Here is a 26,759-nt window from a genome sequence, read left to right as displayed (position 1 = left end):
CTGAGCGCCAGGGCGGCAGGCCCACTGGGCAGCCTCAGACACATGTGGCTTGGTGCACACAGTGCCAGCAGGCCTGACACGGACACTTGGCCAACAGACCAACCAAAGAGCAGCCAAGCAACCTCAGCACCCCATCAAGCCTAGAAAGAAAACGATTAAAACCCCCACTTGGGGGCGCCTGGGAGGCTCAGTCGGTTGAGTGCCTGACTTCGGCTCAGGTCATGATCTCGCGGTTTGTGAGTTCGAGCCCCACTTCGGGCTCTGTGCTGACAGCTCGGAGCCTGGAGCCTGCTTCAGATTCTGTGTCTCCCCCTCTCTCTGCCCCTCCCCCACTCACACTCTGTGTCTCTCTCCTTCAAAAATAAATAAACATTAAAAAAATTTTTTTTAAAACCCACTTTGGTCAACATTAAATAACTTACATTTTTAGCACAAACTGTTAAGTTTCTTTTTTTGACTGTCAAGTAAAGGGATTTTTTAAATCCCTTTTGAACCCAGAGGAACCAACTCTTGAGCTGTGAGCTCAGAATCAAATTACTGCCCCTTCCTTGGCCAGAGACAGAACTGCGAAGGGTCTCGAAGCATCAACCGTAAGATATCAACCATAAGGTGCATCAAACGTAAGACGTATGTGCAGACATCACTGTCAGTGGTCTTGCTCTGCCCACAGCTGGCTTACACGAGCACAGGCCTGGCACTCGCCTTCCTGCCGTCAGCGCACAGCCGGCCCCAGCTCGCTCATCTTGCTTTTTCTGATTCTACATCTCCTCTTGATTTAATTATATGCCTAATTCTTTTTTTAGATGAGAAATTCACAGGAAATATTTCTACTACTATGAATAACAGGATACGAATGTCATGAACAAGAACTGAAATGAGGGGCGCCTGGGTGGCTCAGTCGGTTAAGCGTCCGACTTCGGCTCAGGTCATGATCTCACGGTTCATGAGTTCGAGCCCCGCATGGGGCTCTGGGCTGACAGCTCAGAGCCTGGAGCCTGCTTGGGATGCTGTGTCTCCCTCTGTCTGCCCCTCCCCTGCTTGCACTCTGTCTCTCGCATTGTCTCAAAAATAAGTAAACATTTAAAAAAAAAAACAAAACTGAAATGAGAGAAATGAGAGACAGATAAAGAGAAACAAAGTAAGAGCCTCCTCCTGAGAAGAGGTACCAGCAAACTGCCACCTGCTCCTGGGGCCACCAGGACAGGCACCAGCCCCAGCTCAGGTGCAGGCCACTTACCCAGCATGAGCAGCACTTTCTGCAGCTCCCCTTGCCTGGCGGAGAAATATAGCTGCTTCGGATGGAAGCGAAGCTTCTTGGGTCTGCGGGGAAAGTGTGGGACAGCTGTGACCCCCAGGCGACCCCACCCTGGCTCCTGGCCCACCTGCTGCCACACACACACATGCATAGGAAGCTGCAGGATGGGAAGACCTGGATGACATCCACCTGCTGATGCCCCAGGGTCAAGGGCACCAAACTCACCAGGCTCAGGCATCTCCCAGTAAAAACAACAAAAATGAGCAACTATCTTCTTCATCCACATCACACCTGGCCCAGCCTGCCCCCTTCAGCAGTACAAAGTCTGGGCCTGGTGAGTGGGGCAGGGGAACACAACAGTCACCAGAACACCAGGGCCACAGACGAGGCTGGACACTAACAAAGCTGAAGTTACGGGGGACCTGGCGATGTGTCCCAACACCTGAGCTTTCCTCAAAGCAAGAGTAACGAGATGCATGCCCCTTCCAGCACAGGCACGCTTCCCCAGGGGAGGACACCTGCCTGGTTCCTAGGTCACAGACTCAGGGTGCTCCTACAGGGTTGTGCTATCTGGGAGTTGATCTGTAAGCCTGAATGACCACTTGATTCAACCCTTCATTTCACAGATGAGGAACCAGTCAAGTGGCATTTGCTCCAATGTCCCGAGGTCAATGCCAAGGGTTAACAACATCCAGGGGAAACATTTGTAAAAGCCTCACCACGACTGTCCTCACTTATGACTTTAAGGATGTCACCTTTTGCTCTTAGTATATTGAACAGCTTGCAATAATTTCCTGAAACAGTATAAAAATATGTGAATTGTCCTGATGAACACCATCAATCAAAAAGCTGATGGATGTTACCAGGGCCTCCTTGGGAATGCCCCATGACCCCATGGGGATGCCCTGTGACCCTCAGATGGTACCCTACTGGATGCAGACACCTAGGAAGTGCAGCCACGGCAGTACTGGAAGCAGTGGGGGATTTAAAGACGTGCGCGCAAATGGCCCAGTAGCTGACACAGAGGGAAGAGCGTCCCTCTGGACGCTCTAGGAAGGAGCGTCCAGATGTGCAGATGTCAGTGGGTCAGGCCCTGAGCCATCTGAAAATACAAACTGATTCTTACTTTTCCGAGTCTAGAGCGATCAGAGCACTTTCCAAGGTCTCCTTCCCTGGTCCCTGGGAAAGGCCGGGGGCCGGCTTCACCAGCCCCGCAGGCCCTGTGGGGTCGAAGCCCTCGGCTGCCTGGGGGGCCGTACTCTGTGGCTTGCCGTCCTCCAAGAGCGATGGTCCAGCAGTGCTTCGAGGGTAGGAAACAGACAACATGCTGAATGTTAGACACGTGAAAAACTCCGCTTCTTGTGGAAACCAACGAAAACACAGAACATGATTCACTCAGACCCTTCTAGCTATGCTGCTCTCTGAGCATGAAAATGACTTCAGACTCACTTTCTATTTAGTTCCTTGGATCAAAGAGCCCAATTCAAGGGCAAATTCCCAGAAAAAAGTGACATTCAAAGCAAGGGAAACTTCTCCAGGGCTTCCAGGACCACATTCAAGTTTGCTTTTGTGAATGAGCTTCAGGTTGGATCTATCAAACCCCACCGCTCTCCCCAGGGGGCAAAAATTCCCCTGGAAGTCTGATTCAAAGTATGTTAAATTTATACATTAGCAAAAAGAAAAACAGGAAGAAACTGCCCTCCTCCCAATATTCATTTTGATACATCTACAATTCAAGTCTCTTTTTTTTTTTTTTTAAATGTTTATTTATTTTTGAGACAGAGAGACAGAGCATGAACAGGGGAGGGTCAGAGAGAGAGGGAGACACAGAATCCAAAGCAGGCGCCAGGCTCCGAGCTTGTCAGCGCGGAGCCCGATGCGGGGCCTGAACTCACGGACCATGAGATCATGACCTGAGCTGAAGTCGGACGCTTAACCGACTGAGCCACCCAGGCGTCCCCAAGTCTCTTTTAAATGACTCTCAACAAAGTTTCACTTTTCTCTGTATCGGTATAATATCTGTCATACTACATACTCCCAAAATGAACCATTCCCTTAAAAAAATTCTTTTCTGGTTACCTAGTGCCTTCAAAATACAATTTAGTAATAAACTGCAGCAGCTGGAGCTAATATTTCATATTATACCCATGTGTGACACATGTATGGATGTGTATGGACACACGGAGGGACACAAACATGTATAAGCACATATGGGGCACGGACGCAGACGTGTGCATACACACAGGCGCAAGGGCGCAGACACACACACAGATGTGCAGGGGTACAGACGTGTACAGACACACACAGTAGTTAGCACTCAGAGACACACACGTTTCCAGGAGAGCTGCCCAAGACTCTGCTGGGCACGTACCTGCCTGTGGTGGTGTCAGCCCTGCCCTCCGCCAAGGAGCTTTTGTCCTGCCCAGGGGCCAGTGTCACGGTAGAGGTTGTGTCCGCTTTTGCGATGGTCACCTCTTTGGCCTTGGAGATCTCCTCCCCACAGTGGGGACAATAGCTGGCATTATTGACTCGAGAGGCACAGTCTTTGTGGAAACGGTGAGAGATGCTGCTCTCAGGCTGACATTCCATAAAATTACCCTAAAAATGGGAAGATGAAAAATTATTTTTTAAAATTAGGGCTAACACGCATAAAAGTAAACACAGTGCTCCTGAGCCTGCACATGGCATGGGGGTGCCCGGAGGCCAGTCGGGGCCCCCAGTTCCTGGCTATGTAAGTGGGAGACCTGCATCCTACAGCCCCGAGGCGGGGAGGTCACCTGACTGCCCCCCACACCTCCAAGGGCCACGGCCTCACCCTCCAGCAGTTCTAACCAGAGGAGGGAGGCCCCGAAAGACCAGGCCCCAAGAAGGACCCCTGGAGTACAATCCAGGAACAGAATCGTGGAACAGAACATCGGGAAAACGGTGCTCTGCAGAGATTACCCAGCACCACCATGGGGGCACTTCAGGAAAACCCCTGATGGCCTCAAAAGGACTCTCGCTGGCACCAAGGAAGGTAACCCTCCAGCAGCATGAGAAGCAATGAGAGCAGGGCACTCTTGCCGGGAGCTAAGGGTCAATGGACATAGAGAAGCAGTGTCCCTCTTTTTCTTAGCAGAAGCAACAAAGGACACTGAAGACAAGGAAGGGCACACAGATGTGAAATCCAAAGAGCAGCCACTGTAAAGAAGCTCCTGGCCCAAGTGGGTGTCTTAGCCACGGGCCAAGTGAACCACAGGGCTCCTCGCCTTCATCCAGGCACCGTAGGCACCAGTGCGCACAGGTGTGTATGGAACGAACAAGACCGTAACCACCGAGAGATGAAGGCAAAGCCGAAGGTGAGGCAGGCCCTGTCCAGGAGAAAGGCCGCCGTGTGTTCAGACAAAGTGAACAGGAGGAGAGCGGAGGGTGCCCGGCTCACATGCCCCCATGGTGCCTGGGAGGCCAAAGGCTCACAGGCGGCAAAAAGGGAGCGTATGCAGGGAGGGACCCTCCAGGCGGGCCCCCAGATTCAGGAGCTTCGGGAGGCGTTTGCCACAGCTGTCAGCTAGCGGAGGGAGGCAGCGAGCGCTGGTGCCAGGCTGTGTAGCGGGGCACTCGCACGGCTGGCCGGGCACTCACCGCTGTGCAGAAGTAGCCGCAGCCAGGACAGCACTGGTGCTTCACCATCCGGCCCCGGTGGTCTTCACACAGCACCAAGAGCGGCGCTTTGCTGGATGGGCGCATCAGCTCGTGCTTGACCACGCTGTTGGTGCACCTGCCCAGCTGCAATCAGACAGGACCAGGGTCAGCGACAGGGCCTTCGGGGAGGGGTCTGGCAGGCGTGAGTCCAAGGCAGACTCTGAGGGCTCCCGCGTAGGGATGGAAATGCAGAGGGCAGGCAGGGCTCCATCCTCTGCACATCCGCCAGAACAGAACAGTGAGCTTGATGACTGGCCACACACACAGTGTCCGTGGAGTGGGTGGTTAACTTGCCAAAACGAGGAAAAAGTCTTGGGCAAGTTGGGGTCTGGGCCAGGTACTGAGGAAAAATGGGACTTACGCCAGGCCGGATGGAAAGGATGTTGTGGGTCAGTAATGGGACCTCACTGTGAATCCACAGAACCTACAAGCAGTCATGATGGCCAGAGCAAAACACCAGAGAAAGGGCTACTGCACAGACGACGGGCCGAATGTGGCCCAGGTGCACCCCCGTAGCAGCCCACCTCAGCCTCCGAGGAGACACCCATGCCCTGCCCAGCGACTGCTCAGCTGACCAGGCCGCCCCACAGCAAGGCCCAGACCCTCCTTCCCCGACCGACATGTGCCCGAGTGGGGGAAGCAGAGACAAAGCACAGACACCAAAGCAAATAAGCGGAAATCAGAAGCAGTCTGGGGAGTACAAGCCGGGGCAGAAAAAGAATGTGCAAGAAACTCACCGGCGCCCCTAGAGAAACAGACCTTGTGTCCGTTCTCACATTGGAACAGGACACTATGAAGGAAGACGCATGCTCAGGGAACAAGAGTGAGCTCTCAGAAATCAGAAAAGGTAGAAGAAATGGAAATTTCCACAGAACTGGTGGAAGACAGATGGGAATTTTGCAAAACTAAAGCAGAAAGACAAAAATGTGGAAAATAGAAGAAAACTGGAAGCTCCATCTAGAAGACCTAAAATAAAGTGAAAACAGAGAAAAGAAAAGGATCTATGAACAAGGGCAACAGGTTTCCAGCACCAAGGGCACGCGTGTCCCTTCTACAGGGAGCCAGTGGCAGCCCAGGACAGTGGTACGCCCAGAGGAGATGGCCTAACCGCCAGCAAGGACTGCATGGGCCCCGCACAGCAACAACCCAAACGAAGAGGAGTGATTTCAACAGAAAAAGGAACCGTGTCCAACCTAGACTTCTGTCCTGAAATGAAGCATTTACAGAATACAGAGTCTCCGATATTTATCTCCCAAGCCACCTTTCGTAAGAAGCTACTGAAGGTTATGCGCCACCAAGATGAGAAAGCTATGACCCAGAGAGACTGGATATGCTGAAAACACCTATAGAAATGTGTAATTCTATCACTCTAGGACTGAATTTAGAATGGGTACAAAGACAATGAAAAACGAGAAAATTATTAACTCTGAGAAACATAAAATGTTGAGGAGGAGAATGAATGTATTCCAAGCACGCTGCTGGCTCAGTTGTGAACGTTGCCGTCGTGTGTTATGAAAACCACAAATACCGTTTTAACCAAAACTGAGGATAGAACGCAGACTGCAGGTGGGGCGATGAGAAAGAAGAATTAATTAAAAGGTGAGCACCTCTTCCCCAGTCAGAAACCAGCAGGCAGTGTCTCCTAAGGAGAGGGTCAAGGAATGACAGCAGAAAGTGAGTCATGTAAAATTATGGAGAAAAACACAAGGAAAAATTAAAAGAAGTCACAGTGGCTGCCCCAGGGGAGGGAGACCGGGAGAGCCACAGCAAAGAGGTGGCACAAACACACATCAGGAGTTCTGCGACGGACACACAGTTAAGCAGACACCTGACAACATCACGGACATTTACGGTTGTCACGAGATGAGATGCTGCTAAACACCCACCCCACACAGCACAGACCCGCACAGAGACTCATCTGGCCCACAGCAGCAGTGGTGCTATGGCAGAGGGACTCTGCTCAGGAGTCTGAGCACAGGACCAGGAGCCAGAGCAGGCGGCACGAGCAGACTGGGAATGTTAGGAAAGTCAAATGAAGATGCTAGAAATAACAAAATATGGAAACAGATGAATGCATTTGACTGGCTCATGAGTATGTATACTCAACAAGGAAGAAAAAGTCACCGAATTGAAAAAGGTCAATGTAATTAACCCAAACCTAAAATAGAAACAGCAAAAAGAGCAGAGCACCCACCAGCTGAGCCAATGTCAGATAACCTAGCACGCATGATGAGAGAGCCAGAGACAGGAGGGCAGGCTGGCCGAGAAGCACAGGGCTGCCAGGTGAGGAGGCTCTGGGACGAGCAGGTGCCAGATCAGAGTCCAAGAGGCTCAGAGAAAGCAAAGGAGTATAAACGCTGAAAGAGAAAAACAAAAGAGCAAAACCATCCCACCCAGTCCCAAAGACAAAGAGAAAACCTCGGAGCAGCCAAAGAAAAACACCACAAGCAAAGGAACAGAAGTCTGAAGACGGCCAGCTTCTCGTCAGGAGCCAGGGAACACGGCACGGGTGCGGCATGTGTGGGTCCTGAGAGTTCTCCGCCCATGAAAATCTCCCCCAAATGAAGGCAAGAAACAGATATTCTCAGGCACACAGAAGGGAGAGAACTCACTGTCGCCGCAGACCTGCGCCATGGGATGGCTGCAATGGCAGGGTCCCGGACACCGTCTAAACAGAGGGAGGAGCGCTGCCTGCATAGGGGCTAAATGAAGGTCAACCAGAGACTACTTTTATGTTTAATCAGTCTGAAAGATAATTATTTAAAGAAAAATAACAGCAATGTACTGCGGGTTTTTAGCATATATGAAATTAAAACATACACCAAAAGATGGGAGGGAGGATTTGGAACCGTGTCACTGTAAGATTCTCACACCACATCAAATGGTGTGGCATCAGGCAGAGGTTAGAGATGCAGCCTGGAAACCCAGGGCAATCACTGCGAACATCACAGAGCCAATGGTGAGATAAACTGCAATCATAAAAAAATTCAATCCAAAAGGCAGAAAATAGACAAAAATGAGTAGCGGATGACATAAATCTTAACACCATTAAGATGTCAGGGGCACCTGGGTGGCTCAGTCAGTTAAGCGTCCGACTCTTCAGCTCAGGTCACAATCTCGCAGTTCTTGAGTTCAAGCCTCACATCAGACTCTGCACCGACAGCATAGAGCCTGCTTGGGATTCTCTCTCTCCCACCCACCCCTCCCTCTGCCCCTCCTGCACTCTAAATAAATAAATCACTAAAAACAAAGACTGATTATATACAAGAGTAAAACCCTACTACACACTAAAGAAACCCACTTTAAATTTAAAGACAAAGACAGGTGAAAAGTAAAGGACAGGGCATGTGCCCTGCAAACACTCATGAGAGGAAAGCCAGGGTGGTTACGTTAGTATCAGACAAGTGAGATCTCAGCAGATGTGCTTCCACGGGGCTGCAGAGGGACACTGCCGAGGGACATATGTGCACGCAGCAACAGGGTTGAACACACAAGAAGCCACACCAATGGGTCCAGAAGGAGAAACCCACAACCGTGGCTGAAGAATCCACACTTGTCCCTCGGCAACAGAACCAATGGACAGAGTCGGCAAAGCACAGAAGACCTGAACAGCAGGTTCCTGACAGCACAGCAACAGTGGTCACATGATTGTATGCATTTGCCAACATTCAGAAATACACACAAAAAGGGGACTTTTACCATGTGAAGTGTGCTTCCATAAAGCTGCCTGACAAGTAAAAAAGACAAATGAGCTTGTTTTGGGAAGGACTGCTAGCAACTAAATAAAGACACGCAGACCACCCAGACAAAAACAATTTTTGGGAAAACAGCAGTGGCCTAAGAATTTCCTGGAATCCCACATAAAACTGAGCAACTAGACTGCAAAGCCACAAGTCACAGACTTATTTACTACAACAAGAGCAAGCTACCACAGCTGCAAGACGCAAACGTCTGGAAGCAGACACAGACCCCGTTTAGCTACAAGACGTGTGTGATGCTGGTGTTGGGGCAGAAAGAGAAGAAAGACCAAGGCAGTGTCTCTGGGAAGCAGGGAGGACTGGGGGAGGGCAGGCTGAGACCTGGGGCCAGTATGCTGCAGCTTCCAGAAACTCTCAAAGCCCACCACCAGAACTCCTGCCTGCCCAAGGCACAAGGACATCAGGGAACAGGTCGGGGACGAGAGGATGAAAGAGATAAAGCCAGTGCTTCTCATAATCTTTGGTTTCAGGGTTCTTTGTGTTCGTGCACTATTAAAAACTATTAAGGGTCCCGGGATGCTTGAGCAGCTTAGTCGGTTAGTATCTGGCTTTAGCTCAGGTCATGATATCATGGTTTGCAGGTTCAAGCCCCCCATCGGGCTCTGTGTTGTCAGCTGGGAGCCCGGAGCCTGCTTCATATTCTGTGTCTCCCTCTCTCTCTGCCCTTTCCCCACTCACGCACACATGCACGCTCTCTCTCTCTCTCTCTCAAAAGTAAGTAAGCATTAAAAAAACAAACTATTAAGGGGCCCCAAAGACCTTCTGTCCAGGTGGGGTATATCTGTTGACATTTTGCCACTGGAGAAATTTAAAAATAATTTTAAATTTTAATTTATTTAAAAATAGCAATAAACCTATCACGTTAACATAAAGAACATTTTAGTGACAAGAGCGGCGCTGTTCTATATTGTCTATAAAACTCTTTGAATACCTGGCTTAATAAGAGAGCTGGGCTCTCCATCCACTTCTGCACTCAGAGCAGCTACACCAAACTCTACAAGGGTAGTTTCATAAATGCTTTGTTGCTATGTGAGCTCTCAAACCACTGTCCACACGGTTTCAGTACTATTACGTTAAAATACACCATGTTGCACTTCGGATGACTCTGTAACACTATGGAAATTATGAATTCCAGGAGTTAAACAGAGATTCTCAATGCATAAAATGCCAGCATATACTTTGTGAAAAAGATCAGTGAAAAGACACATAACTTTTTATTATCATTATGAAAATAGTCTTGACCTTCCAACTCCACAAAAGAGTTCAGCACAGAGAGGTCCCACACACCCATGCCAAAGATGGGGCAATCTGAGCTTCAAGAATAATTATAACACATAGAATTAAAACCCGTCGAATATGTTTAAATACATACGTTCATTAACAATGTTATAAAAGAAAGAACTGGTCAACCTCAGATGACCAAGACCAAATTTATGATGTGAAGAGTGGGAAGAAACAGAGAAGGGCTCTCAGGACCCTGCGATCCTCTAGGAGATGTCTGCTGGGGGATGGAACAGATGGGAAAATAGGCCCCTCTACACCACTACCCTAACTGACAAATGAACAACACAGGACAGACAGACCATGGCCGTGCTGAAACCTCTGAGGAATTAATAAATACAGACATCAAGAGTAAGCAGCCGCTACCATCAGAAAAAGAGACAACCAGACGTTCTGTACGTCTTGTCCCGGTCTGGTCTGTCTCTGTGGCAAGCTGCAGGTGAGCAGGGAGGACACAGGGCCAGCGGACAGCACCGTGAGTGGGAGGCACAGAGTCCAGTCGAGGCAGCCATGTGGCCCGGGATTGTTCCACAGGTAAGTTGGTAGGAAAAGAAAATAAGGGGGATTATAGATAAATTAAAAGGCAAAAGGCCAACAATGTCTCCAAGTTCACGCCGGGCAGAATGAGACTATTAGGAACATGCAGGCAAGGTGAGCACTGTGGAGGGCAGGCTGGGGGTCACTTGGGCCCAGGGCGAGCCCGAACCTTGGTGGCAAGCTACCAGAGTGCTCGCCCTGGACACACTCATTGGGCCAAACATCTGTCTTATATCATTTTCTGGATCTATGCTTCACTCTACAACAACAAGGTTTACAACACATGGAATACAGAAAAGACCATGAGTCCCTAAGATACTAAAGGAAAGGAGAGGGAGGGAGAAACAACCAAGCCCCTGGGACCATCAGGGTACCAACTCCCCACTATGAAGAATGAGGAAAAACGACAAAAAAGACCACGTGGTTATCTGTTCTGTCCATCGAGTATAGTGTGTCTGGGGTGCCAAACAACCTTAGTAGGTTAGATGAGGGATGCTCTCCTGTGCCCAAGGGTCCAGCCAGAAGCTGCAGAGGTATGGCAAGCCTGCATCCCACCAATTCTACTGTGCTTCTGGGGTCCTGCCTTAGTCCTGTCACTGCAGCGGAAGTGAGCTTGCTTGCTTACTTCGTGGTCCACGCTTTCCGTAGCCATACACTGGTTGTTGGCCAGAGTAGTGATCTCTCGGCTTTTCGGGGTTTCCATTCGGCAGCTGCAGAGGGGCACTTCCTGAAGGCCGTCCGTCTCCACCAAGTCAGGACCATTGGCCAGCCCTAAAGTCACACAGACACACATGAGCGTCACTAATAACACAGTGCATTCCCAGACGGGCATCCACTATACTCAGTGGCACAAAGTCCCCACCTCAAGACGCAGTCTAGAAAGTGAACAATTACACAGTCTTTGCAGAAACCTCACGTAGAAGGAAATAAAACAACGCCAATTACTTGCCAGCACGAGCAGCACCCCATAGCAGGAAGGCCCACCCGCGGGTGGAGCGCCCACTGCTGGCGGGGCAGGGCGGGAACCTCTCCCACCAGCATAGCACCTGCCAGGCCCCTAAGGATTCCTTGCTAATCCATGTTCTCAGGAGCCAGGACTTAAGTTCAGAGAAAGACTATACCTTCCTCAGCTACTCCTAAATCTTTTGGTTTTCACACCAAAAAGCATACGTGTTGAGACCTTGTTTTCCTCACTTGGTTTTAGAGTTGCTGCCACAGAAACAAACATTCAATTCCATTTGGGAGGGTTTCTTTTCCATGTAGGACACTTATCGGACCGAGGGGGGAAGAGCTGAGGGAGGCTGGGCCAGTGGTGAGAGTACTGATGAGGGTGGCACTTCTCATCCCCAATTCACGGGGAAGACACTAGATGAGCAGTGCTGGGGTGGGGAGGGGGGCCGCAGCCCACATCTGAGCGCAGCCAGAGCCAGGCCGGCCTCGGGGGTGGGGTGCAGGCAGACCCCTCACTCCGACCCGGCTACAAGGTCTGGCTGCTTCCACAGGAAGACACATTTCGAGTTCTCTTCCTGTGAGACAGCCAAAGAAGAAAAATGGCCTCTTACTGCCATACCTCAGAGCAGGCCCACATGGGGTTGGAGGACATGCCCTCACTGCCTCACTACCCCTGCGTGTAATCCAAGGCTGGCCCTTACCAGGAGAGTCAGGATGCAGGTCTTCCACCACTGGCCAAGTGTCTGGGTCACCTACACTCCAAGACCATGACACCTGTCGTTCGTGAGGAGAGGACACAGGCAAACGGCGAACTGGAACTAATGTTAGAACCGCTACAAGTTTAAAACTGGGAGAGCCCTGGCGCAGACTCTGCTCGGCAACTAGATTTTCAAATGAGGAAGACACAGGCGGTGCAGGGGCCCACCCAGCATGGCTGAGAAGGCCGAGGGTGGGGTGAAGACCAGGCCTTCGGATTTAGTTTCCCATCCACATGGACAAGACAGCAGTGGTTCAGATGCCTCCTGAACGTGGGATGTGCTCCTGTCTCCAGCAGTGGGAGCCACCAGGGGTACCAGGTGAATGGCTCAAGAGAACCCCACCAGGGTACCCACTCCCACTGAGCTCTGGCTCCCCCCAAAATCCCATCACCCACGTCTGGCTTCCCCTCCCATCACCTGCTGGGACCACAATGTCACTCAACCTCAACTCGGCAGAAAGGGCAGCAAAGATGCCTAGAGAGACATGCAGGCAGTGAATTCTGATGGGAAATACTCTCCACGCTCAAGCCTGGGCCATCTGGACCCATGACCCAGAACCATCACCTGCCCTCCCTCTGCACCTGTCACAGAGCACGCCCCCTGACCCCAGGCCTCCAGGGAGCCTGAGGCACTCAGTCCCTCCAGTCCAGCCTCAGGCTCCACAACTGCCTCCCTCGAGTGTCCAAAACTCAGGCTCTAAAATAAATGTACACATGCAAATGCAACTTGTGTCTTCCATGTGCTGATTCTCCCAACTAAAAGTATGACTTTTGAGCAATCACTGACTTATTAGTGAGAAGTTACCAATCCTATCAAGTTTAGAAAGTCAACTCACAAAATGTCATGGAATCTCAGGAACCCTCCACGGTCTTCTCCTACTTCTCCAGCTTGGCTCCCACCAGTTTGGCCCTTACTTTTACCAGAAACAGAACATAAGCACACGAACACACAACCTCCCCACTGGGACAAGCCCAGGTCACTCCACGAGTGAGCGACAGGAATTTCCACTGTGCTCCTGACCTGCCTCCCCACTGGGCCACAGCAGAGGAGCAGTCTGATTAAAGGAAATACTATTTCCAGCTTATATCCAAATCTAACTTCCTGAAACAAACTTAGAATCAGGTTCAGAAAAATGATCCTTCGTGTGGAAAGAAAGCACGAGGTGACTATGCTGACAACTTTATGATATTACAGAGATGCTTTCTGCTCCATTTGGTGCAAGAAGAAAGATGGTTTCTCTGATGGACAAGTCTACAACTTGCGTTTTCGGCTAAAGGTGTGATTTCCCACACTAAAGAGGTGATCAAAATTCTTCTAGCATTCAAAACCCTAAAAAGCTAGTTATCTGTCCTCAGAAGACTGACAGGTTAAACCCCAACAGCAGCACATGACCCACAGCTTCACGGTCCACATGGGGTGTAAATAACTTGGGGATTTCACATTGTAAAGAGATTTTCCAAAATAGTCAGCGATTAGTTACTTTTCACTGGTGAAAGACTTTGAAATGGTTCAAGAAGAGGAGGCAGCGGTGGGGAGAAAGCCCTGCACAACCAGGGCCGGCTGGCGGGAGAACTCCAGAGCAGCAGGGGCCGCAGCTGCGCCCACACCCTCACAGCCCAAACCAGCACTAGGTGTACCCTTTGTTTCAGCACACAACGGACCTGGGCACCAATCACAATCAGAGCCAGAGAAGATGACAAAGCCACACTACTGACACTTTTAGCACCTGTACATTTCCTGAGTCAGCAGGGCAGGAAGACACCTTTCCATCAGGAGCTCTACGTAAGAACGTGTCTGGCTGACAGAGGGAAATGGAAGCCATGACCACCAACAACCTGATCTTGTGTGAGATGTGTCACTCCAGTGCTGCGGGTGACCAGGCAAACACGCCCCTGAGGGTCCACTCAGCCACCTTTTAGGGATGCAATTAATCAAACATTCCGTTACTACCCACCAGGGGTCGTCACGTTAATACAAGGCCACCCCCAGCAAAAGCAAGACGGTGCCTGGTCTGGTCATGGCACCGACGTTCACCTTCTGCGTGTGAGGGCAGCGTTCCCTTGACACGGAGATCCAGGGAGTCCAGAGAAACTTCCATGTACCCCGTGCTGTCTCCTGGTGCCGTCTGCTCTGTGCTTCCTGAAGATGACGTATATACTTCAGAACCTGCATTCAAAACGGACTCGTGAAACACTGCACCGGGGCCACGCCTCTCCCGCAGAGACCACGGAGAATGCTGATTAACCCATTCAAGACAACAAACTCAAACCCAACCACTGCCCAGGCCACTGAAGCCTCATTATTATTTTCTTTCCTGTGCATCCTTCTGCTAATTCCCCATGTCCACAGACTGTTCATGGGAGGAGGGGGAGCTGTATCAAGAAAAATGAGGAACTGACATGTGAAAACATCTTTCTCTGGAATTACATCAAGTTAGGTAAAAACTGATCAAATAATCAAGGAAACAGATAAAAACATAGTAAATAAATGTTCTGTAAATACTACTTTAAAAAAAAAACAGGGGTGCCTGGGTGGCTCAGTCAGTTGAGCATCCAACTCTTCATTTCGGCTCAGGTCATGATCCCAGGGTTGTGGGATTGAGCCCCGTGCTGGGCTCTGTGCTGAGCGTGGAGTCTGCTTGGGATTCTCTCTCTCCCTCTGCCCCTCCCTTGCTTGCAGTCTCTCTAAGATAAAAATTTTTAAAAAAAGCTTCAAAAATAAAGCACAAAAATCTAATTTGCAGGTGTGAAAGACCAGCTAATAAAAAGTAGCTGAACTACTGACAATAGCCAAAGTGGGGAAAGAGCCCAAATGTCCATCCATGGATGAATGGATAAAGAAGATGTGGCATATATATACACAATGGAGCAGTACCTGGCAATCAAAAAGAATGAAATCTTGCCATTTGCAACTATGTGGATGGAACTAGAGGTTATTATGCTAAGCGAAATTAGCCAATCAGAGACAGACAAATATCATATGACTTCACTCATATGAGGACTTTAAGACACAGAAGAGATGAACATAAGGGAAGGGAAGCAAAAATAATATAAAAACAGGGAGAGGGACAAAACAGAAGAGACTTTTAGATATAGAAAACAAACAGAGGGTTACTGGAGGGGTTGTGGGAGGGGGGATGGGCTAAATGGGTAAGGGCATTAAGGAACCTATCCCTGAAATCACTGTTGCACTATATGCTAACTAACTTGGACGTAAATTTAAAAAAAAAAAAAAAAAAAAAAAAAAAAGTAGCCGAGAAGCCACCCCACACCATGTGCAATGTTCCTGGAAAACCTGCCCAAACCCACAGACATCTGAGTTCAGGATTCACAGGGAAAGGACACAGGACTACAGGGACACGTCCACCTGTCAGACACGGTGGTTTATGAAGGGTATCACATACCACAGGGCAAACAATCTGAATGCAATTGAGGAGCCTGTGAAATGAGGGCTAACTAGACTCAGGCTTCCTGTGCCCTCGAGCCAGCCTGTCCACACATCCCCAGAGAGCCCGCGTGGGTCCTTGCCATTGTGAGCGGACTTCACCAGGGAGGCCTGTGGATAGCACGCACCTACACAGGGTAATATCTAAAGCCAGCAAACGGCAGGTGTCCGTATTTCACACCAAGCTTCCGAACATTAGTAACCGATGATATGTCAGTGATCACAAGTAAGTGAGCCATAACTCAGAGCAGTGTGGCATCTGAGGCCTTTGAATGCGTGCCACACTCTGTACCTTGGCTCACCGACAGACACGAAGAAGCCAACCACGGTGAGAAATCATCACCACCAATCTGAAGAACATGAGTAGTCTGTGCAATCTTAAACACTTTGCAGAAAGAAGTACAATTCAAATTCCTGTGTGAATAAACATTGAAGCATGCTTCTTACGCATCATATCCAAGTCTTGGGGTCTAGCAACGCTTCTGTTCGCCTGCATAAAAGCCACATGGGCTGGTCACCCGCAGCAAAGAGAAGAGGAAACGTGAGTGAAGGAGACGGAGCTCATGGGAGGCTCGTGGGCGCCACACACAGCTCTCCTCTGCTCTGGGGGGACAGTTCTGCCTCCCTGCCACCCACTCAACAAACCGACGTGTGCACCGGGGGGCCGGAGACGAATAGCACAAGCCCCTCGGCTCTGGGTGCTGGTGTAAACATAACCAAGCAAATGAAACAGCCCCTACGGCAACTGTCGACAAAGGTTCACAGGGCGACACAGAAAGCTGTCAATTTAAGCAATGATGCAGAACTGGGCATCCCCACGCAAAACGAGAGTGGCCCTGCTGCACACCATACACAGCACTAGCTCACAACTTCAAGAAGAAAATACAGGACAAAATCCTTGTGATCTGACTTAGTGAAAGATTTCAGAGATCCTAAAAAGCATTTTAAAAGAAAATAATTGATAAATTAGACCTCAACAAAATTTTTTAAACTTTTACTAGGCGTATGTATTTGCAAAACACGTATGTGACAAAAGATTTGTACCTGAAAACTGAAAGAACTCTTGCAAGTCAATGAGAAGGTGTACAATCTGATTTTTAAATGAGGGAAGGAGAGAAACCTTGACAAAGGAAGGTACACAGGGCCACGGTGAGCCACCTCACTACTCACTGGCTAAATACAAAGTGAAGGCGCAGGGAGGCCCGCAGAGCCCCAGCAGCGCCGGGACTGAAGAGGCCGGGCCATGACAAGGGTGGCAAGGACACGGAGGGGTGGAGCTCTCATGCTGCTGTGGGAAAGTAAAAGAGAGCAGTATTCAGGTTTCTTACTGAAAACCGTCCGGTATTTACCTAAAAAATTAGACATACAGCATATAACTTAGGCATTCCACTCCTAAATATTTACCCAAGATAAATGAAGGCATCTGTTTAATGAAGATCATATACAAATGTTCGTAGCAGTTTTATCTGGAAGAAGCAAAAACCGGAAAGAGCCCAAATGTCCATCAACAAGTGAAGGATAAACCACAGGACAGCCACACCATGGCCAACTTTCCACCGGTACTACAACGTGGAGGACTCAAAAAGTAATGCACAAAGAAGCCACTGGGGAAAGGGTACCTACCCAATGATCCACTCAAATAGAGCCCTAGACAGTGCTAACCAATCTGCATACAGAGCACGGAGGAGAGAGCCTAGGGACAGGAAGGGCTGGCTGGGAAGAGGGAAAGGCCACCAAGTGACAGCAAGGCATTCACTTCGGGGCCTGTACTGGAGGTCTCAGGGTCATACACGTGCGTGAAAAGTCACCACCTTACACATGAATTACATACACTCTATCACAAGCAACAAATCTTGTGCAACAAAGCTGTAAGAAGTGACCTTTGGCCCACTAGGCCTGCTCACCTTCTGGATTTCAGGGTCATTTCGTTCCCTGATCCTCTTTTAACAAAATTATTTCTAGAACAGGGGAATGTGACCAAAGGGTCAAAAGCCACTGTGTGGACCCGGGCTGACACTGCCTGCACCTGACACCGAGGGTAGACACAGTAACCATAACAATGTTCACAAGCCACAGATTGTGGGACACACAGGGAAGGAGATGAATGACCCCCATCAGCTCAACATTCAACAACGGAGCCAGCATCAGGGGAGGTTTGCCAGAAGGAAGCCACCTGAGGATCACCTGAGTGCCCGTAACAAGGTCCAGATATTCTCCCCCTTAAAACAGCGGAGCCCTTTTTCTAATGAAATCCTATGTAGAAGCCCCACCCCCACCCCAGGCCAGCTTCCTGTGGCCCCACCGCCACCCAGAGTGTCTGCAAGTGTGGACACCACGTTTACCCAGGATACTGCTTTGCTTCTTTTTATTTCTCCGCCTCCGTTTCCTAGCAGGCTTGATCCAGGGGCTGTCAGGCTTCCCTTTCCTCTTGAGAAACTTCTTCTTGATACTGGATTCAGAACTCTGAGAACCAAAGGGGCAGGAATAGAAAAAGCAAAGCATGAGAGCTCCTGAAAGCAAAAGGTACCAGAAGTTTTGTTTTCCTGCAAAATAGAATACCTACTATATCGTGATTCTTCAACTGGAAGATTAATTTCACTTCCAGACATTTTTCTGATCTCATTCTTAAAAATACTCATGTTTTCCCCTAAATCACTCTAAGTTGTTATTTTACAGACCAAAAAAAAAAAAAAAAAAAAAAAGGAAGACCAAGAACATTTAAATGGAATTTATAAATCTTATTCGAATTTGGCACAAAAAAGAATGAGGAGGTTCTACTCAGGAAGTGAATAAATAACCTCTCAGTGAGCAAATCCACTTTTACTTTATGCATCCATTCATTCTGCTTATGAGAAAAGAAACACTCAAGGCCTCAATTTGCTTCAGAATCTATGTCCACGTTAATTATCTACATGGAGGACAAGGAAAGAAGTTATAATTAATTCGTAATATTTTAAGATTTTTATGACTACCTATTTCTAAAGTCTGGATGCAGAAAGGCATCTAATGACCACGAATTAGAAACAAACCCACAGAACTGCCACCTGTCACCGGTCTAATGCGAGGACCTCACATCTCTGCTCACTACGGACACACGGAGGAGCTGGAAAAGACCGTTCCAAAGACAGAGGAGCATGCGGGCCCTTCCGGCCACCCGGTGCCCGATGCCTGGCTCTGACCACGGCGGGCCAGCACACACAGGACCCCTCTGCCACATCACAAGCAGCCCCATGCAGCCTGTGCTCCATCCCCTCTGCCTCACCCCCGCTCCCCCTTCCTGCCAAACTTCAGACCCAACTTCCGCAAGCACTACCCCCAAGCCCGCTGTTGCTTTCAACCCGCCATTCCAGAGAAACGAAGGCTTATCACCAAACCCAATTATCCCTCCCAGGTCCTCTTCTCGTGACACACTGACGCCAGTGGCCACCGTCTCCCTCTTGAAAGCATTTCTCAGCTCACGTGACCCTCCCCAGTCTCACATCAACTCCTCCTTCTCTGCCTAATGTGTACCTGTTGGGTGCTTCCCAGGCCCCATCCTAGGGCTCGTGCTCTCCCCCATTTCCAAGCCCTTGCTCCTCCATTCCCACAGACCCAGCGCCCCCGCCCTCTGGCCCCTCACCTGCATGTGACACCCAGCCCACAAAAGGTTCTGCCGCTCCACCTCAGACACCTCAGATCCTTCCTTCCCCCTCACACGGGTCACCGGGCAGAATCACGGCCGCTGTCCTCGCTGTCCGCTCCTCCCCGTCCCACCACCCCTCGCACCAGAGCCCCGACCTCCGCCCGGATGGCCGCCTGGCCCGGACCGTCCCATGAGTGCCCGTGCCAAGCCTTTGGCTCTCTGCTCAGCGGTCATTCTCACGCTCCTCGCCAAGGTCTGGGACCTGAGTCACAGGCCCTGATTCCAAGCACACACTCCCAACGACGGCCGGACTACAGAGCTTCTTGCTTTACTCTGCCACCACACACAGATGAGAGCGCAGGGCTGGGGTTACCAGATCGGACTCGTCTCCATCCTCGTCCTCCTCCCCGGTGCCGGCTGATTCCTGCTCCTCTTCAGACTCGCCGTCCGTCTGGTCAGCCACACAATGAGCCAGAAAGAAAATACAACCGATGAGACCCTTCAGTGGAGGGGACTCCATAAAAATACATTACCAGACACCCAGGCGGTCAGCGCCGGAGACGCATGCGTGCAGGCGGGGTGGGGCAAACACAAGTGCCATGTCCACAACGTGCCCGGGGCCCGGGGCCCACTCCCTGCTCGAGAGCCCCATCCCAGGCGGGCTGCCCCTTCGCTCTATTTCTGTACTGATCAGAAGGCAGCTCCCCCAGCATGTAAGAGACCATCAGCTGTACGTCTAAGATCAGTGCACTCGGTGCATTTTATGTGGAGCAGAATTCAATTAAAAAGTAATAAAACAAGGGCGCCTGGGAGGCTTAGCCTTTTAAGCGTCCAACTTCGGCTCGGGTCATGATCTCACGGTTTGTGGGTTCGAGCCACGCGTCCGGCTCTGTGCCGACAGCTCGGAGCCCCGAGCCTGCTTCGGATTCTGTGTCTCCCTCTCTCTCTGCCCCTCCCCCGCTCACGCTCTGTGTCTCTCTCAAAAATAAAAGTTTCAAAAAAATGTTTAAAAAAGTCACAAAACACGCACAGTAAAAAGATTTCCAGAGGCCACAAAATGATACAGAATGCAAAACCCACCCTCGACCCCACCCAAGGTCCAGGGCAGCCCCCAGGGCCATCACACTAGTGCTTCTCACACTCCCTCCGGCCAAGGTTTCGCACAAATGGGCCTGAACACGTAATTTCTTATTCCACAAAATTTCTTATTCCACAAAAAAAGTAACAGGTTTTTCCTCAGACAAGTAAAGCATGCTTCTGCCTGCTGCCTGGCAGAACACCAAACACAACTTTGTGAATGAAACTTTCTTGTGATTGCAACATGTTTTGGAATTCCTTCTGTATCAAAGCAACACAGGTACCTCATTTTTTTCTGTATTTATCTTTTCTATCCACACAGGTAATACATGGACGCAAAGACGCTAAAACGTGTGGGTATCCATTCACCCCTTTTCCACCCACTCCGAGGCAGGGATGTGGTCACACACACCCCGGGCCTGGTTCTTCGTGGGGTGGCACACAGTAACTTTCCCGTCCCCTAATCGACAGGCCCCCTCGTCAGCTTCACAATGAGGCTGCGTTCTACACAAGCCAAGCTCCTCCGGGACAAACCTACAGACACATGCTGCTCTCTGCGGACGTGGGGTTCCCAAACTGCTGCCACCAGCAGTGCCCACGGAGGTACCATGAGCCCTCCAGAGGGGTGGTGTGGTCACTTTGGTCTCCGTTGCCCAAGGACACAAGGGGCTGAGCAAGACGTCTCCCACAGCTTCACATACTTTCCTATTTCTTGCACTTTGTCTCATGTGACCAAATCCTCAGTCCAAACTGCGTCCTTGCCTCCTCATTCATCAGTAGGAGCTACACACATAAAAGACGGCAATCCTTTGTCTTGTTAAATAGTTATAAATATTTTCCCTATCAAGTCACGCTTTGCTTCTGGTATTTCTTATTCCACAAAAATGTTGAGGCTTTATCTGGGCACTCAAACCTGCCCATCTTTCCCTTTGGGGGTTCTGGGTTTGTGTCTCCCACCAGAAGGCCTTCTTTATTTGAAACTAAAATATAATTTCTACCATTTTCTTCCACAGTTCAATATTTTATGTTGACACTTCAAATCTTCTGTAATTCACTTTTTTTTTTTTTTTTTAAATTTTTTTTTTTTTCAACGTTTATTTATTTTTGGGACAGAGAGAGACAGAGCATGAACGGGGGAGGGGCAGAGAGAGAGGGAGACACAGAATCGGAAACAGGCTCCAGGCTCTGAGCCATCAGCCCAGAGCCTGACGCGGGGCTCGAACTCAGGGACCGCGAGATCGTGACCTGGCTGAAGTCGGACGCTTAACCGACTGCGCCACCCAGGCGCCCCTGTAATTCACTTTTTAAAACAACAGCTTTACTGAGATATAATTTACCTACCCTAAAAGTCATGCTTTTAAAGTATAAAATTCAGTGGTTGTTAGCATCCTGAGTTGTGCAGCCATCGCCGCTAATTCCAGAATGGAGTTAATATTTGCTATGTGCCATGATGTAAAAAGCCCACCTCTACTTTCTCCCCCGAAAGATCAATTGTCCCAATGACACTTACTGAAAAGTTCATGATCCCCTGACCACAAACTAAAAACCTCATCCTTACAGCACACTACATTTTCACGTACAAACAGGTTTGTCACAGATTTCCTGTTCCGCTCACTCAATGCTTTCCCATTTCTGCAAAAATCCCCGTGTAACCACTCTCCAGTAGTTGTCACTGCCGTTCCCTCTCCCTGTGCTTGCTGCACACAATTCCCATACCAGCTGTTTTACAGAAACTGCTGTTAAGGTTTTGATGAGAATTACCCTGGACTTCGATGCAAAGTGGGGAGGATGAAACGACAATCTTCTCATTCAGACAAGTATGGGTTTTGGCTCATATGAAAAACAGGTCTTCCCTCAGACAAAAAAATGAATCTTCACTCAGCAAACAATGGGTTTTCCCTCAAACAACTGGCCTTTCCCTCAAACAGTGGGTCTACACTCAGACCAACAATAGGTTTACAATCACACATTGAACAGGTCTTCACTCACACAATGGGTCTTCACTCAGAAAAAGAGTTTGAGTCTTCACTCACACAAGTAACAGGTCTTCTCTCGGAAAAGTAATGGGTATTCACTTGGACAAGTGACAGGTCTTCACTCAGACAAACAACAGTGTTACCTGAGACAAGTAGTAACAAGTCTTCCCTCAGAAAAACAATGGGTCTTCTCTCAGACAAACAAGGGGTCATCCCTCACTCAAGTAAAGGGTCGTCCCTCAGACAAACAATGTGTCTTCCCGCAGCAAGTAACAGGTTTTTCCCCAGACAAGTAAAGGGTCTTCCCTCAGAATAACGGGTCTTCCCCCAGACAAGGAGAGAGTCTGCTCCCAGACAAATCATGGGTCTTCACTCAAACAGGCCCTCCCTCTGAGAAACCATGGGTTTCCCTCAGACAAGTAACACATCTTCCCTCAGACAAGGAAGAAGTCATCATGAGACAAGTAACAGGTCTTCCCTCAAACACTGGTTCCTTCCCAAATAATGGGTCTTCCCTCAGACAAGTAAAGGGTCCTTTCTCAGACAAACAATGGGACTTTCCTCAGCAGGTAACAGGTTTTCTTTCCCTCAGACAAGTAGAGGGTCTTCCCTCAGAAAAACAACGGGTTTTCCCCCAGATGAGTACAGGGTTTCTCTCAGACAAATCATGGATCTTCAAACAATGGGTTTTCCCTCAGAGAAACCATGGGTTTCCCTCAGACAAGTTAACAGGTCTTTCCTCAGACAAACAATGGGTTTTCCCTCAGACAAGGAAAGGGTTTCCTTCAGACAGGCAATAGGTCTTCCCTCCAACAAACAATGGGTCTTGCCTCAGACAAACAACAGGTCTTTGCTCAGAAAAACAAAGAGTCTTCTCTCAGACAAGGGTCTTTCCCTAGACAAATAAAAGGTCTTTCCTCAGATACCAAGGGGTCTTTCCTCAGACAAGTAACAGGTCTTCCTTCAGACAAACAATTGAGTCTCTCCTCAGATGAACCACAGGTTCACACAAGTAAAGGGTCGTCCCTCAGACAGACAATGGGTCTTCCCGCAGCAAGTAACAGATTGTTCCTCAGACAAGTAGAGGGTCTCCCCTCAGAAAAACGGGTCTTCCCCCAGACAAGGAGAGGGTCTTCTCTCAGACAAGTAATGGGTCTTCCCTCAGAGAAGTAACAGGTCCTCCCTCAGACAAACAATGGGTTTTCCCACAGACAAACCATGGGTTTCCCTCAGACAAGTAGCAGGTCTTCCGTCAGACAAGGGTCTTCCTTCAGAGAAGTAACAGGTCTTCCCTCAAAAACTGGTTCCTCCCCCAAACAATGGATCTTCCCTCAGCAAGTTAACAGGTTTTCCTCAGACAAGGAAAGCGTCTTCCTTCAGACAAGTAACAAGCCCCTCTTCAAACACTGGTTCTTCCCTCAGACACTAACAGGTCTTCCCTCAGAAAAACAATGGGTCTTCCCACAGACAAACAATGAGTCTTTGCTCAGAAAAACAAAGGGTCTTCCCTCAGACTGGTAAAGGGTCCTTCCTTACACAAGTAAAAGGTCTTTCCTTGGACAAGGAAAGGGTCTTCCCTCAGACAAGTAAAAGGTCTTCCCCCAGACAAGTAAAGGGTCTTCTCTCAGACAAACAATGGGTTTTCCCTCAGACTAAACATGGGTTTCCCTCAGACAAGTAACAGGTCTTCCCTCAGACAAGGAAAGGGTCTTCCTTCAGATAAGTAACAGGTCTTCCTTCAAATACCTAGTTCTTCCCTCAGACAAACACTGGTTCTTCCCTCAGACGAGTAGAAGGTCTTCTTTCAGACAAGGAAAGGGTCTTCCCTCGAACAAGTAAAGGATCTTTCTTTAGACAAGTAAAAGGTCTTTCCTCAGACAAGTAAAGAGTTGTCTCTCAGACAAACAATGGGTCTTCCCTCACCAGGTAACGGGTTTTCCCTCAGACAGGTAGAGGGTCTTCCCCCAGACAAGTAGAGGGTCTTCCCTCAGACAAGGAAAGGGTTTTTCCTCAGACAAGTAAAAGGTCTTTCCTCAGACCAACAAGGGGTCTTCCCTCAGATAAACAATGGATCTTCCCTCAGACAACAACAGGTCTTTGCTCAGAAAAACAACCGGTCTTCCCACAGCAAGTAACAGGTCTTCCCTCAAACAAACAATGGATCTTTCCTCAAACAAAGGGTCTTCCCTCAGACAAGTAACAGGTCTTTCCTCAGACAAGTAAAAGGTCTTTCCTCTGACAACTAAGGGGTCCTCCCTCAGACAAGTAACAGTTCTTCTCTCAGACAAGGAAAGGGTCTTCCCTCAGATAAACAATGGGTTTTCCCTCAGATAAGGAAAGGGTCTTCCTTCAGACAAGTAACAGGTCTTCCCTCAAACACTGGTTCTTCCCCAAACAATGGGTCTTCCCTCAGACAAGTAAAGGATCTTTCCTTAGACAAGTGAAAGGTCTTTCCTCAGACAAACAAGGGTCTTTCCTCAGACAAGTAAAAGGTCGTCTCTCAGACAAACGATGGGTCTTCCCTCAGCAAATAAAAGGTTTTGCCTCAGACAAATAGAGGGTCCTCCCCCAGACAAGTAGAGGGTCTTCCCTCCAACAAACAATGGGTTTTTCCTGAGACAAACCATGGGTTTCCCTTAGACAAACAACAGGTCTTCCCTCAGACAAGGAAAGAGTCTTCCCTCAGGGAAGTAACAGGTTTTCCCTCAGACAAACAAAGGGTTTTCCCTCACACAAGTAACAGTCCTCCCTCAAACACCGGTTCTTCCCTCAAACAAACAACGGTCTTTGCTCAGAAAAACAAAGGGTCTTCCCTCAGACAAGTAACAGGTGTTCCTCAGACAAACAATGGGGTCTTCACTCAGGCCAACTAAAGAGTCTTCACTCAGACAAACAATGCCTTTTTTCTCAGGAAATTAATAGGTCTTTCTGTGAACCTATGTCTCTTTTTCAACCTCTTTCAGCAACGTTTCAGTTTTTCTCTTCCAGGTAACAGACATTTCCCATTAAATGTATTACTAAGTACCCTGGTGACATTGAAAACTTACAGTTTTAGGTGGGATCCTATGGTTTTTGTTTTTCAAAGAGTCCTTTTGTTTTAAAGATCCATTGGCAAATTTATCTTCTTCAAGACAATCCATGTGTGTGTGGATACACAAGATTGGTCAAGTGTTGGCAGTTGTTCACTATTACCTATATGTTTGCATAGCCTGACATTTTCTATCTAGAAAAGTTAAAAAATACTCCTAGAAATGACTGGTATTTTTTTTAATGTTTATTTATTTATTTTTGAGGGGTTGGGGAGAAAACACAAGTGGATGAGGGGCAGAGAGAGAGGGAGATACAGAATCCAAAGCAGGCTCCAGGCTCTAAGCTCAGAGTCCAACACGGGGCTCGAACTTAGGAACTGTGAGATCATGACCTGAGCCAAAGTCGGACGCTTAATCATCTGAGCCACCCAACCACCCTGGCATTACTGGTGTTATTCATATTGCTATCATTACATTTTCTAACTGGCTATTGCAACCACACAAGAAAATGAATCGTTTTAGGTCTTAATTACATGTAAGTTCGACTCACTAGTTATAACAGTTCCTCAGCTGATTTTCTTGAATTCTTTAGACAGATGATTATATTCTTGGCAAACTCTTCTCCCTTGTCCTTTTAAATATTAATGTTTCCTTCTAGTTCTCATCTTATAGCATCACAGCAAGAATGATAAACCACTGCAGTGTTCATGTTAGCGGGGAAAGGACCAATCCCTCCCTCTTTTATTAGAAATGTTTTAAAATGCTCACCACTAAGTAACCTTCCTTGGAAGGACGCTGAGTCCTTTAGTCAGGTTTATTTAATATAAATTATCTTTATATGCCATTAGGTAGTTTCCATTTTTTAAAGATTGAGCAATGAAACTGCCAATTGAAATAGGCAGAATAACAACGTAGTCGATTCCAGTTCTTCCGAAACTCATGTAAAGTGACTACAGAGAAAGCGATAAGCATTACTATATAGGGGTTGTCTGGTAACTGCACATGTGATGGTTGCAAGAAGTAAAGCACAAGATGAAAACCTGAGGAGACTGGAAAAAAAGTGTACCAGCTGGCATGACTGAAGTCTGACGTGGATCAGAGACATAAGTGAGCCAGGAATAGATCATACAGGGTGGGGAAAGGCTCCGCAGGTGGGTGGCAAGCAGGAGACCCTGATGCCACAGGACACGACTCCACTCGCCAGGCCCCGTTACAGCCTTGGGCTAGGAGGTAAGGGTCCAGCCCTCCCCTAACCAATGCCCCGAACGACTGCGGCACAAGATGGCCATGCGACACGTCCTGAGACTGGCTTCCAACCCAAATGACAGGACAAGAATGCCAATCAGATCAGTGAAAAGGCGGCCACAGTGGAAAAAGATATGTTGGGAGG

The 26,759-nt window shown here is 48.8% G+C and overlaps 1 protein-coding gene across 8 annotated transcripts in view; it reads right to left on the bottom strand.

The window, feature by feature from the left end:
• Positions 1-26,759, bottom strand: part of EHMT1 (euchromatic histone lysine methyltransferase 1) — a 150,900-nt gene that overhangs the window by 36,610 nt on the left and 87,531 nt on the right. For all 8 annotated transcript variants that reach the window (XM_030292603.1, XM_030292604.1, XM_030292602.1 and 5 more), the window contains exons 7-14: positions 19,661-19,738; positions 18,008-18,128; positions 14,256-14,387; positions 11,138-11,283; positions 4,877-5,020; positions 3,627-3,853; positions 2,382-2,555; positions 1,238-1,320 (exon numbers count right to left, since the gene is read on the bottom strand). In XM_030292603.1, coding sequence (XP_030148463.1) covers positions 1,238-1,320; positions 2,382-2,555; positions 3,627-3,853; positions 4,877-5,020; positions 11,138-11,283; positions 14,256-14,387; positions 18,008-18,128; positions 19,661-19,738 — 1,105 coding nt within the window. The remainder of the gene's footprint in view (positions 1-1,237; positions 1,321-2,381; positions 2,556-3,626; positions 3,854-4,876; positions 5,021-11,137; positions 11,284-14,255; positions 14,388-18,007; positions 18,129-19,660; positions 19,739-26,759) is intronic.

The sequence above is a fragment of the Lynx canadensis genome, chromosome D4 (genome assembly GCF_007474595.2).
Source record: "Lynx canadensis isolate LIC74 chromosome D4, mLynCan4.pri.v2, whole genome shotgun sequence".
Classification (NCBI taxonomy): Eukaryota; Metazoa; Chordata; class Mammalia; order Carnivora; family Felidae; genus Lynx; species Lynx canadensis.
This window is presented reverse-complemented; position numbering and strand designations above follow the sequence as displayed.